Source organism: Anolis carolinensis, chromosome 1, assembly GCF_035594765.1.
Source record: "Anolis carolinensis isolate JA03-04 chromosome 1, rAnoCar3.1.pri, whole genome shotgun sequence".
NCBI classification, from domain to species: Eukaryota; Metazoa; Chordata; class Lepidosauria; order Squamata; family Dactyloidae; genus Anolis; species Anolis carolinensis.
Window position 1 is genome coordinate 211,931,646 of NC_085841.1, and position 14,755 is coordinate 211,946,400.

The 14,755-nt window shown below is 38.3% G+C and overlaps 1 protein-coding gene across 4 annotated transcripts in view; it reads right to left on the reverse strand.

The window, feature by feature from the left end:
* Positions 1-14,755, reverse strand: part of LOC100558893 (collagen alpha-1(XXVIII) chain) — an 80,977-nt gene that overhangs the window by 14,516 nt on the left and 51,706 nt on the right. For all 4 annotated transcript variants that reach the window (XM_016996751.2, XM_062964730.1, XM_008119021.2 and 1 more), the window contains 8 exons: positions 13,109-13,180; positions 10,984-11,052; positions 7,905-7,973; positions 7,744-7,812; positions 5,780-5,848; positions 4,396-4,464; positions 770-838; positions 193-261 (listed from right to left, as the gene is read on the reverse strand). In XM_016996751.2, coding sequence (XP_016852240.2) covers positions 193-261; positions 770-838; positions 4,396-4,464; positions 5,780-5,848; positions 7,744-7,812; positions 7,905-7,973; positions 10,984-11,052; positions 13,109-13,180 — 555 coding nt within the window. The remainder of the gene's footprint in view (positions 1-192; positions 262-769; positions 839-4,395; positions 4,465-5,779; positions 5,849-7,743; positions 7,813-7,904; positions 7,974-10,983; positions 11,053-13,108; positions 13,181-14,755) is intronic.

The following is a 14,755-nucleotide window of genomic DNA, read 5'->3' on the forward strand; positions in this document are numbered from 1 at the left end:
CAAGATATAATTAAAATCAAATCTGATACATTTCATTCTATCAAGGAAAATGTACTTTGCTCTTTCGAACATGGGAGTGGATTCAGTGACAGTATAACTATGATTTTCTAACATATTTACAATTATTCACAAAAAAAATTCAGATTTTTTCCCCCACAGGTGCAGTCTTTTCTTTAGGCTTCCATATCATACCTTTGGTCCAAGAAGCCCTTCTCCTGGAGGCCCTCGGGGTCCTGGCATTCCTTGAATTCCCTGCTCACCCTGAGGGTCAGAATTATTAGTTTAAAAAATATTTCTACATATCATAAATCAATCAAGCCAGAGTAAACAATTATGACTAGAAGTGTAAATTTAAAAACAAAATGTTATCCAAATTGTCTTTTGCCACATAAGCATACTGTAGTGCATCTATATAGCCATATAGATGAAATTCTGCACATATTATTTTTATATAAAGTTTTGGGAACTTGGAATTGTCCTTGGGATTAGATGTGATAGGAATTTGTCTAACCATTACTCCCTAAATTAGTTCTGGTTTTTTTTTTAATTTGCTCACCAATGTTTCAGGAAGAGCGAAAGCAACTTGAAACTATTAACCAACTTGTTTTCCACACAGTTTTCCACCTTATGGTGGAAGTACTTGGCTTTCATTCACCAGTTTTAAAAGTTTTAAAACAAAATAATCTCTTTTAAAAAATTCTCTGCCATTTGCAAAATTAATTTCCTGTGGTGTTGATTACATCTACAAACTAATATGATATGTTTTTACCTTTGGTCCTTGGATACCTTCACCTGGAGGCCCCAAGGCTCCAGGCAGTCCTTGCCTCCCAATATTGCCCTGAATGAAGGAATGGCACAATGTATTTTCAAGTTAATGGCTGCAAGATTTTGACAAATACCACTATATTCGATGTCACTTGTTTAAAATACATGGAAAATATCGGTATGTATCTCAATATTCTGTTAATGCATCTTGCAGCTTTGTTATAACCCCTATACAGTAAGACCAATGAGCTGATTTTAGGGATGTTATTTCCCAATAACATTATTTAAGATACTTAGTTGCCTTGCAGATTAACTCAGACGTAAATTCTACTGAGTTCAGTGGAAATTATCTCTATGTGTTTAAGAAATGTTGGACTTTAGGCAATAGAACAATACAGTAGAGTATCACTTATCCAACATAAACGGGCCGGCAGAACGTTGGATAAGCGAATATGTTGGATAATAAGGAGAGATTAAGAAAAAGCCTATTAAACATCAAAATAGGTTATGATTTTACAAATTAAGCACCAAAACATCATGTTATACAACAAATTTGACAGAAGAAGTAGTTCATTACACATTAATGCTATGTAGTAATTACTATATTTACAAATTTAGCACCAAAATATCACAATGCATTGAAAACATTGACTACAAAAATGTGTTGGATAATCCAGAACGTTGGATAAGTGAGACTCTACTGTAGTTTATTTTCATTGCATCTGTCAGAATGCATGATAATCCCCTTGTTTCTGCAATTGCCAATGCACCATAAAAACCTGTGATTTGGCATAATGCAGTGGTTCTCAACCTGTGGGTCCCCAGATGTTTTGGCCTACAAATCCCAGAAATCACAGCCAGTTTACCAGCTGTTAGGATTTCTGAGAGTTGAAGACCAAAACATCTGGGGACCCACAGGTTGAGAACCACTGGTAATAGAAAGCTGCAAAAGGAAGGAGAAGAATATTCCACTTCTGCTGGTACTGGGTCCTGAAATATACCATTGGATCTTAGCTTTAAGATTTTTTTAAACTAATGGTTGATGTTTGTTATTTTAAACAAAATGGATATATATCTGTGCATATAATCCACTTCAGTGTGGCATCTAAAATGAGCTTCTTGCTTCCACCTCCCAGTCCAGAGGTAGAAGGTTCAAGAAAGCTTTCCCATGTATGTGGGGATATTGGTCCCCATATACCTATGAAGTACACACAAGTGATGGGAAGGTGAAAAAACATCACAACCTTATTTGGTTATAGCTTATAAGGGTAGACCTCTAAATCTGATCTACCTTGTTTGTTGGCTCCTGATATCTCCTAACAGGCCCAGTACTTGTTATTGGCCATGCCTGCCTGCAACCATCTTCTGAGCCGCCCCAACCACCACCATTGCCGCCGAGGAAAGGGCGAGGGAGGAGGTGGGAAATGTGCATGTGAGGCAAGGGAGGAGGGAAAGGCGCAAACTTTTTCCTCCTTCTCTCTCACCCCGTGCGCACCTTCTATCTGTCGGGGATGCTTTGCTTCTGCCTTTTGTGCACGAAGGCAGAAGGGGGTTGGACTAGCAGCATCTTCCAACCCTGATTATTATGGTATTATTATTATTATTGTAGTTGTTGTTGTTGGGTGGCTATCTGTCAGGGGTGCTTTGATTATGTTTTGGTGCACAAAGCCAGAAGGGTGTTGGACTAGATGGCCCAAGGTGTCGCTTCCAACTCTCTTTATTATTTTTATGATGATGATGATGATGATTAACATTGAGGCTGCATTTGTTTCCATTTTGGTTTTTTTTACTTCAAAATAAGATATAGTGCAGTGTGCATAGGAATTTGTTTATAGTTTTTTTTAAGCTATAGTCCAGCCCTCAACGGTCTGAGGGGCCGTGAACTGGCCTCCTGTTTATTATTTTATTATGACACAGCAAACAAGGTAGATATGCTGGATTTTGTATCACAAAATCACAAGTCGAACACTTCCCAAGTGTCTAGGACTGTGTGATGTATTTTCAGATGATGCGTGCAGATCCCAGTAGGGTGGCCTTTTGCAGTTGGCAGATCGTAATTTTGTCAATGTCTATTGTTTCCAAATGCCGGCTGAGATCTTTTGGCATGGCACCCAATGTGCCGATCACCACCAGGACTACCTGCACTGGTTTCTGCCAGAGTCTTTGAAGTTCAATCTTGAGGTCCTGATAGCGGCTGAGTTTTTCCTGTTGTTTTTCGTCAATGCGACTGTCACCTGGTATGGCGACATCAATGATCCAAACCTTTTTCTTTTCCACAACTGTGATGTCTGGTGTGTTGCGTTCCAGAACTTTGTCCGTCTGGATTCGGAAGTCCCACAGTATCTTTGCGTGCTCATTTTCCAATACTTTTGCAGGTTTGTGATCCCACCAGTTCTTTACTGCTGGGAGGTGGTACTTGAGGCATAAGTTCCAATGGATCATTTGGGCCACATGGTTGTGCCTCTGTTTGTAGTCTGTCTGTGAGATTTTCTTACAGCAGTTGAGGATAAGATCAATGGTTTCGTCGGTTTCCTTGCACAGTCTGCATTTTGGGTCGTCAGCTGATTTTTCGATCTTGGCCTTAATTGCATTTGTTCTGATGGCTTGCTCCTGGGCTGCAAGGATCCCATTTGTGTCCCATTTGTGAGCCAAAGCTAGGTCTTCTTATCAGCTTTTCCTTCAATTTTGTCAAGGAACTTTCAATGCAATGTTTTGTTGTGCCAGCTGTCAGCTCTAGTTTGTAGTGCGGTTTTCTTCTTCTTCTTCTTCTTCTTCTTCTTCTTCTTCTTCTTCTTCTTCTTCTTTTTCTTCTTCTTCTTAACTTCATTTCTATCCCACTCTTCTCACCCCACAGGAAACTCAGAGCAGCGTACAACATACATTTAGGCAAAAATTCAGTGCCTCATTATACAAAGCAAATAAAACATAACATAAAATCAATAGAAACAATCAACACATAAATACAATTTAAGATATTAAAGATATTAAAACATAAAAACAGCATCTAGATATACCCTACTAGGCCCCCCTCCTCATCATGATCTTAAAGTCTTCTTTGGCCCTCTTGGATAGTACTTGGTCTGTTTAAAAAGTTTGGGGACCCCTGGCCTAGACTTCCAAACCACATCTCAGCCTGAGTTGCCTGCAAGAACCATGGTATACACCATTGCCCCCCTGGACAAAGCCCTTTATCCCATATCTAAGACCCATGACAACTGCCAAGGAGTTTGAATTCCAGTGATAGATTTAAGATGGGGTTTTGAACCTGGTAATTTGCACTTGGAAAAGGACATGTCACAGGTGTTGGCAGACAAAATTGAGAAGGAGCGTGCAGCCAGAAGCACGGCTGACAAGTTTGAGACTTCAGTTATGGACAATTTAAGAATATTCCTGTGGGATGTGATCTTAAAAAAGACACTAGGGCAATATCGCCTGACACACCACTTATCCTACCTGAAAGGTACGTCTGTGAATGATGTGTCCCAGTTCAGAGGCAGAAGGCTCAAAAAGTTTTCTTAGAAAAGTAGGAACTCTGGTTCAAAGGAAAACAATTTACTTGCTCCAACATCCCTCAAACCATCTCATATTTGTGAGACACGATGTTCCAACTGTGATGTGGTTGTTACTTACTTTGGGTCCTGGAAGGCCTTCCCCAGGTGGTCCTGGGAGACCAGCTGGTCCTCTCACACCTGGATCACCCTAAAAACATTTGAACAAATTTCACAATGGTTGCCACTGTTACATACAAAATACTCAGTAATCAACATGGAATGTATTTGGGAGAAAACTACCTATTTAATTCACTAACATACAGTTCAGAGTTGCAGGCATTACACTGAACTGTATGTTAGTGAATTAAATAGGTAGTTTTCAGTGTAATGCCTGCAACTCTGAACTGTGAGTAAATAAGGTCCATATTGTAGTTTGCAAGTCATGTGAATCTTTGACATACAACATGCTCACTGAGTTCTTTTTTGCACTACAATTCATATAAAAGATAACTTTCTCTTCAAAGAGTTATAACTGGATATAAAGTCCAGTGGATTAACGTATGTTTAATGTTCAGAGTGAACTTTCACAGTACATGTTTATAGTGAATGTTCATGGTGAATATTTAAGTATTTAAATTCTATTTTAATCCTAGATTGAAGTGAGGGATGAAATAATTTTATTGGGGAATCTGTAATTGTACAATGTGCTGACCACAGTAGTTCTAATGAGCATGGCTTGTAACCATGTAATTGTGGCAAGTATGTTTGTATTCTTGGCAGTGAAATTAGTGGGATATTGGGCACTGTAGAGTTTCCTTGTGTTGCACATGTTGTCGTTTGTTGTTTCTTTTCACTTTAATTTTTTTAGAAGTGTCTGAAAATTTTGTGATTTGATGATGATAATGAGGTAATCAAAACATACCTTTTACCTTTACCTTTTACCTTTTAATGATGTAATCAAAACATGAGAAGCAAAAATATGAACATGAAAATGGAAACGTTTTTACCTCTTTTATTTTTTGGAAGTCTAATTAAATATTAATGATATGCAAGTTTACATATTTTCCCAACTCATTTCCATAATAGACCCAATATAGTTAAAACATCAATCATTCATCAATCAGGAATTTGAAAGAATTTATGTTTATATTGTTATATCCTTAGTCGTTATTGAAATTAATACAAACGAACAATGTTAACATTACTGTTAAAGGTGAATAAATATGATCATCTACATGCATTTCTTAAAATTTCTTATAGTTTTTGTAACAAATGTGCATGTAACAATAACAGTGTGTGTGATATTTATTCATTTTTTCAGGTTTCAAACATTTAATGTTTATATGTGGCTCTTCTGTTAAGAAAGATTGGTGATACCTGCCAAATTGGATACCCATATTGCACATTAAATAAAACCTGGCTTCATGTGGCTTCAGTTATTATATGGCAGTCTAATCATCCATATGTTTAGCTCAAAAGATATAATTTGATAACCTTTTAAATAAAAAATTACCAGTTTGTACCTTTGGTCCAGGTAATCCAATCCCTTCAGGGCCTTGCTCCCCAGGAGCTCCTGGAAGACCTGGAAGACCCTAATTATGGAAAGTAATTTAAGTATTAATTGTTTGAAGATAACACAATGTTTCCCATTATGTGTTCAAAATTGTATCCCTGTCAAGACAGCTAGCATGGTGTAGTGACTTGAGCTTTGGACCATGACTTTGGGGATTAGGGTTCAAATATTTGCTTCTCCAGGGAAATCGAATGGATGACCTTAAGCACTATTCATCATAATATTTAACATTTAATTTGTTGCTATTACTGATTACAGTGTCATTGTAAAAACAATATTACATTGGTCACTGTTTTTTTTCATTATTTTATATTATGTCCTTAAGAAATCACTTTAGGATTGATAAAAGTGTGTCTGCAAAATTGTAAAATTCTCCAACACATCTTTAAAAAAATAACTAGAAAATGTTGCACCAACTGTGTAGTTTCACGCCTACTTGCTATGTGATGGTAGAAATGGAAATTTGTTCCTTCTTCTTAATGTAAAAAGCAGGAAACTGCTAAAGATAACTACATAAACTGTAATTCGTTACTTCTAAGTTTGCAATTTGTGGCAGCAATCGAGAGAAACAGTTTAACTGATAACACCATTGTGAATGGCGATGGCAGCAGTGATGATGAGAGGGATCTGAAAGATATACTCCACTACAATAAAACATATCCAATGGAACAACTGAAAGTAGATTCTTCTTGCATCTTGGCCCCAAATCCACACATTGTGAAATTGCGAGCCATGATCAGGTTTCAAACCATGAGAGATTTTTACAGGGAGTTGTACCAAAAAGAACAGGTGAATAATGAAGAAATAAAAATTGGGAATAAAGGAAATGAGGAGGATAAAAACATGCTAAATGAAGAAATAACACAGGAAGAAGTAATTCAGGTAATTAAAGGACTGAAACAATATAAGGCACCTGGTATAGAAGGATATACAGCAGAATTTTATAAGACCTTTATGCATGAGCTGGTATCATATATGGCTGAAATGTTTAATGAGGTATATATGAGAGGTATTGTCCTGGAAACATGGAAACTTTCTGAAATTATTCCAGTTCTGAAGCCAGATAGACAACCGGAGCTCCCAGAATCATATCGTTCGATCAGTTTAGCAAACCAAGATTATAAGATATTCATGAAAATTATAGCAAATAGATTGGAAGTTATTCTACCAAAGATTATAGGAGAAGACCAATACGGGTTTGTTATCTATATATAAAAAAGGGTAATGAAATTTCAGCCTAGGACAAAACAACAAAACTACACATCCCAGAAACACTAAACGTGGCAGCACAACCCCTCATCCATGCTTCTACATTCATACAACAAAAAGCTCCAGCTATTCAAAAAAACGGCCAGGCTTTGAGACTGCAAGGCTATTTACTGCTATTCCACATGGCCAACAAAGGATTCCCATAAGCCACAGCAACGCGTGGCCGGGCAAAGCTAGTATAGTATGTAGGATGAAAATGGATAAAGATAAAGATATAAAGATTATCTCACAAAGAAACTAATATGTAAAAAGAAAACAATCCTTGTGTTGGTGGTGGGAATTGTAAATGTTTTGTATGTCTACGGTATGTATGTATTGTGTTTTAAAAAATAAAAATTTGTTTTAAAAAAAGGTTTCAAACCATGTTAAAATAGCTATGGGATTTTCAGGCTTGGAGCTATCTTCTATACTTTTAGAGAATGAGGAATGAGAACAGGCAATAGTGAGAACCCTTGAGACCACTTATAAACTCATTATAGAGGCATAGGGTCAGGAGAAAGGTATATATGGATAGACTGAAATCCCATGCACTCTAAATTTCCTCTTTTCTATAGATTCTTTGAGTCTGCTGATATCTTCAACATCACCACCATCCTTCAGGGACTATAAACAATAATATTATTTTAAAAGTATTTGAATACTTACAGGTGGGCCTGGATGTCCATCTCCCTTAGGTCCAAATGGTCCCAGTGGTCCTGGTTGTCCACGGTCACCCTTTGGTTTTTCAAAAAGAAAATATATGTACTTTCCACTATGATAGTTGGTTAGGCATGTGAAAAGTACTTGCCTGAGCAATTGGTTATTACCTTAGGCCCTGGAATGCCTATGCCCTGTTCCCCAATTGGGCCAGGTGGTCCAGGCAATCCGATATCACCCTTGAGTAGAAAGAAAGAGAGACAGAAGGGAAGAAAGAAAGATGTTCTCCTAAGTGTGAAATAATGACAAATAATTTGCTTTGAAACAAATAGTACAGACATACGGTAAGTACAATCAACTTTTCACATTTGCAGGTTTCACTTTTGTGGATTTAATGGTTTGTAGATTTCAAATGTTCTCTCTAGAAAGCTCTAGGTCAGTGATGGCCAACCTATGACATGTGTGTCAGCACTGACACGGCTAGCCATTTTTGCTGACATGCTGCTGCATGCAGATTGATTGGATGACTAATGTCTTTTGTGGCCAAATTTGGTGTGATTTGATCCAGCGCTTTTGTTCTTTACTCCATAGGAATTATGCACATTACACATATATACATATATATACACATACAGACAGTAGAATCTCACTTATCCAAGCCTCGCTTATCCAAGCCTCTGGATAATCCAAGCCATTTTTGTAGTCAATGTTTTCAATATATCATGATATTTTGGTGCTAAATTCGTAAATACAGTAATTACAACATAACATTACTGCGTATTGAACTACTTTTTCTGTCAAATTTGTTGTATAACATGAAGTTTTGTTGCTTAATTTGTAAAATCATAACCCAATTTGATGTTTAATAGGCTTTTCCTTAATCCCTCCTTATCTATATATATAAAAGGGTAATGAAATTTCGGCCTAGGACAAAACAACAAAACATCCCAGAAACACCAAACTTGGCAGCACAACCCCTCACCCATGCCTCTACGTTCATACAACAAAAAGCTCCAGCTACTCCAGAAAACGGCCAGACTTTGAGGCTGCAAGGCTATTCACTGCTATTCCACCTAGCCAACAAAGGATTCCCATAAGCCACAGCAACGCATGGCCGGGCAAAGCTAGTTATCCAATATATTCGCTTATCTTATATTCTGCTGGCCCGTTTAGCTTGGATAAGTGAGACTCTACTGTGTGTGTGTGTGTGTGTGTGTGTGTGTGTGTGTGTGTGTGTATATATATATATATATATATATATATATTTCTATTATTATTGTAGTATATTATCTATTATTATTCTATTATTATTGTAGTATATTATCATATTATTACCATTATATTATTATATTATTCATTATTCATGACTACATTGAAACTAGAATAGAGAGAAATCAACATGGAAACTGCAAGAGGTACCATAGATTGTTGTACATAGAAATAGTGGTAGTAAATAGTTTTTGATTTATTGAATACAATTATATATTACAATTATATATTTTTGTTATTTAAACTATACATATTGCGAAATTATGGTTCTTTTCTCTAAGTGACACACCACCCAAGTCATGCTAGTTTTTTTTCGTGAATTTTGACACACCAAGCGCAAAAGGTTGTCCATCATTGCTCTAGGTCCTCCAGTGTGAGCTTCTACTGGAAGTTTACTATAGAGCTATGCTGAAAGGTCCAGGAGAACCAACAGAGACACCCCCCCCCCCCCCCCGTTATCGAGCTCTCTGCAGAGATCATCCACTAAGGAGACTAAGGCTGTTTCAGTTCCATGACCCGGTCTAAAGCTGGACTGTGCCGAATCTAGATAATCCGTGTCTACCAAGAATCCCTGGAGCTGTGAGGCAACCACACATTCCATTACTTTGGCCAAGTAGAGGAGATTGGACACTGATGGAAAGTTACTCAAATTAGTGGGGTCCAGTGATGGTTTTTTCAACAGCAGTTTGATCACAGCTTGTGTTAAGCTGGCTGGAATTTTGCCTTCTCGAAGGGAGGCATTAACCACCACCGTTACCCACTCAGTCAAACCCCCTCTGGCCTCCTTTATCAGCCAGGAAGGCCAGGTGTCTAGGATGCATGTGGTCACTTTCACCTCTCCAAGGATTTTGTCCACATCCTCGAGTTGCACAAATGGAAATGAATCCATCAAAACCGGACAAGCAGGTGCTCTCCATACATCCTCAGAGACTGCAGAAACAGTGGCGCCAAGGTTGGAGTGGATCAAAGCAACTTTATCTGAGAAAATCTGGGCAAAGGTTTCACATTGAGTTACCAAGATGTACGTATTGTATGTTTTACATGTTTTGATCTGGTCAAAAGTGACTAATCAATAAAGAATTGTATTGTTGTTGAGATCTCATTTTGCTAGCTCAGTTAGGGAAGTTGTAGTGTCGCGGAGTAGTTTGTACATTACAAGTATCCCTATTCTGTCCTGGTCACCTACCCTCAGGTGACCATTCAAATGTATGTGTCTATAGGATGGGTCATCTGGTCAAGGGATAAGAATCCTTAAGGACTACTGCAATCCCACTTCCCTGCCCTCCGGATCTCGGCTGGTGAAAAAAGCACAGTTCTCACATTTCCCCTAATTATTTTCCAATCCAATATCTCCTTTTCAGACACATTTAGTGTTCCGTCTTGCCTTATTTGCCCCATAAGTGCTGAGTGTGAAGAAATGGTCACAACATCCTTCCTAATTATTGTTTAAGTGCCTAGGTTCCAAATAAATTTTTGACATGCAAAGAATAATTTTATTGAAACATTATTGTTTTCTGTAATTATACTTAATAACAAACAGTGGCTAGTAAAGACAAAACATACTGATATAAGGAATATTACAAAGCTGTCAGTATAATTTACACAGCGCAGCAGTAGTTGGATGGAATCAGAATGAAGAGACATCAGAGACGTTGGTAAAACTATATACAAGTTTTACTGTACAAGACAAACAGACTTGCAGACAAAAGACACAGGAATTGACTTCTCAGCAGACAGCAGAACAGAATTGATCAGATCTGATGCAGTCAGCAATGCACACACACTTGTGTCTGGACACTCCCCAGTTCCAGCCACACATCAAGGTCAACACTGCTTCTCAGCAATTAACTCTTTCCAGACTATGTTACACTCTGGATGATGCAATCAGTATGCAATACAAACCAAGACACAAATTGCATTTAAACACTATCAATACACAAATCCCACATTAACAAAAGCAAGTGAAATACAACTGTTCACCTTTGGTCCCGTAATGGCTCGTCCTGGTAGACCTGGCATTCCGAGGCGGCCTGGAACACCAGGTTCACCCTGTCACAAGAAGCAAAGCAATGGATTAAAATAACAGAATCAGGTATTTTCAAATGTCCAAACGTTTTCAAGAAAGGATGCATGTGTTTTCAAGATACAGGAAGATCTGGGGTTTCACTATGACTAAAAATACATACAGTAGAGTCTCACTTATCCAACACTCTCTTATCCAACGTTCTGGATTATCCAACCCATTTTTGTAGTCAACGTTACATAGTGATATTTTGGTGCTAAATTCATAAATACAGTAATTACTACTTAGCTTTACTGAATATTGAACTACTTTTTCTGTCAAATTTGTTGTATAACATGATGTTTTGGTGCTTAATTTGTAAAATCATAACCTAATTTGATGTTTAATAGGCTTTTCCTTAATGCCTCCTTATTATCCAACATATTCTCTTATCCAATGTTCTGCTGGCCCGTTTATGTTGGATAAGTGAGACTCTACTGTAACATCAAAAGTATGCGTAAGTAGCTCACTTTCAAAATAACTGGCTTTCTGCACCTGTGGATTTTTTAAAAATACAGTAGAGTTTCACTTATCCAACATTCGCTTATCCAACATTCTGGATTATCCAACGCATTCTGCCTCCCACCCAGATCCACAACTGTTTCTCTAGACAGCAAGGACTGAATTTTTTACTGATTTAATTTTCAACGATGTTATTACTGTAAGTTCATTTTATGCAATTCTATCTTTACTTGTAGTCAATTTGTTAGTAGCCAGTGTTTTTGTAGTCAATGTTTTCAATACATTGCAATGTTTTGGTGCTAAATTCGTAAATACAGTAATTACTACATAAAATTACCATGTATTGAACTGCTTTTTCTGTCGATTTGTTGTAAAATAGGATGTTTTGGTACTTAATTTGTAAAATCATAATGTAATTTGATGTTTGATAGGCTTTTCCTTGATCCCTCCTTATTATCCAACATTTTCGCTTATCCAACATTCTGCCGGCCCGTTTATGTTGGATAAGAGAGACTCTGCTGTATTATAATCATTATTTTATTTTATGACACAGCAAACAAGATAGATATGCTGGATTTCATTTCACAAAATCACAAATCGAACACTTCCCAAGTGTCTAGGACTGTGTGATGTATTTTCAGATGATGCGTGTAGATCCCAGTAGGGTGGCCTTTTGTAGTTGACAGATCGTAATTTTGTGAATGTTTATTGTTTCCAAATGCCGGCTGAGATCTTTTAGCATGGCACCCAATGTGCCCATCACCACCGGGACCACCTGCACTGGTTTCTGCCAGAGTCTCTGAAGTTCAATCTTGAGGTCCTGATAGTGACTGAGTTTTTCCTGTTATTTTTTGTCAATGCGACTGTCACCTGGGATGGCGACATCAATGATCCTTTTTCCTTTCCACAACTGTGATGTCTGGTGTGTTGTGTTCCAGAACTTTGTCAGTCTGGATTCGGAAGTCCCACAGTATCTTTGCGTGCTCATTATTATTATTATATATTGCTTTTATCTGTTGATTGAGATGCATTTCTTAAAATATGGCTACATGTATTTATTGTGAGTATTTTATGGGGCTAGAGAGAAAAAAACTAATGCACTACAAATGTTAACTGATAAAAAATAATTTTCCATTGCATCTGAACTATTGATCAATAAAATAAAGTTTAATACATTGCCTGACATTGCAAGCAGCCCTTCTTGTTCCTGGGTAGACTCAACTAGAAAAACAGTCTTAATATTTATTAGTGTTTCATCATTGCAATTCTAATTGACAATTTCTGCAGAGACTCAATGGCATAGGAGTATGGCTACTCCAATTTTGGAGGGGCTCCAGTACAGTCTTAGGGAAATATCAAGCCCCATTCCTGTCTTAGGGTCTTGGGAGGGGAGGGAACTCTTTGATTCCTGTAATCTTAATTAGAATCATACTAGAATATTACTACTGTTTGCAATGAGATGAAAATGAATAAATAAACAACAGTAAAATGTGTGATAAACACTTTGCCTAGTTTTCCTATAACAAGTTTATCCAACTGTGCCAGAGATGGTAGTAAAAAGCAATAATAGAAGAGCAATACCTTAGCTCCTGCTGGTCCAAGTATTCCAGTTGGTCCCGATAACCCACGTATACCTCTTTGGCCTTGATCACCCTAGAAAAAAAGATTTATTTTATTTTACTTTAGAGTTAATCCAAAAATCATTTTAACTTTGTGGTGGAAAAAGATAAAAATGCTTGTTAGCCCAACGCTAGGGTAATTCTGAGATCCATATGTTCATCAGAACATTTACTAACAGGTAGTGCCTTGTTTTGATCAGTAGAAAGGAGAGGGGGTGGTTCTATTTCTCCATTTTGTACCTCTTAAGTTCTACAATAGAGAGAGGGTTGACAGACCCCCCTGGTTTAGATAGGGGTGTGTGTGTCTGTAGAAAAATGCATCTAACAGGGGAAAGTTCTACTGCATGAGTGCCAGAAATCTGAAGCTGAAAGCGGCTTTCAGTTGGGATCATAATGCAAAAAGGAAATTGGCTTCTCTCAAATTCAATTTTTTAAAAATGTAATGAAACATTAAAAGGTAAAGGTTTCCCCTGACGTTAAGTCCAGTCATGTCTGACTCTGGGGGTTGGTGCTCATCTCCATTTCTAAGCCAAAGAGCCGGCATTGTCCGTAGACACCGCCAAGGTCATGTGGCTGGCATGACTGCATGGAGTGCCATTACCTTCCCGCCGGAGCGGTACCTATTGATCTACTCACATTGGCATGTTTTCGAACTGCTAGGTTGGCAGAAGCTGGAGTTAACAGCGGGTGCTCACTCTGCTCCCGGGATTTGAACCTGGCACCTTTTGGTCTGCAAGTTCAGCAGCTCAGAAACATTATGACCCCAGTAATATTTTTTTTAAATTGGGCTGATTCAACCTCTACACATACAGTTATTGCCTGCTCTTTCTTTCCTTGGAAAAAAATAAACCTCAAAACATTTATTTATTATTTATTTACAGTATTTATACCTCGCCCTTCTCACCCCGAAGAGGACTCAGAGCGGCTTACAGAACACACATACAGCAAACATTCAATGCTGATTATACAATAAACAAGGATAGACAACACAAGCAGAGGTTATCTCTGGCATCTTGGAGGCTGTGGTGGGGTGGGTGGGTGCTGTCACTTCATCTTTCATGCCAAGGAGCTTCTCCTCCGATCAATGTCTTTATGGGCGCCTTTATTACCTCCTCGCTAAAAGCAGTACCTATTTATCTACTCACATTTCTGCTTTTGATCTGCTAGGTGGGCAGGTTTTTTTTTTCATGTCAGGAGCAACCGGAGTTGCTTCTTGAGTGAGAGAATTGGCCATCTGCAAGGACGTTGCCCAGGGGACGCCCGGATGTTTTTGATGTTTTACCATCCTTGTGGGAGGCTTCTCTCATGTCCCCACATGGAGCTGGAGCTGATAGAGGGAGCTCATCCGCACTCTCCCTGGGTGGGATTCGAACCTGGCAGCTTTCAGATCAGCAACCCAACCTTCAAGTCACGAGGCCTTTATCCCCTAGGCCACCGGAGGCTCCAGGTGGGCAGGTGAGCTGGGGCTAATGGCGGGAGCTCACCTCGACCCGGGCTTGAACTTCTGACCTTTCAATCAGCAGGATTATTCTGCAGCACAGCGGTTTAGCCTGCTGTGGTAAGCCCATCACCATTTTCCAGGTGTTTGGGAAAACCATTTTCTAAGATG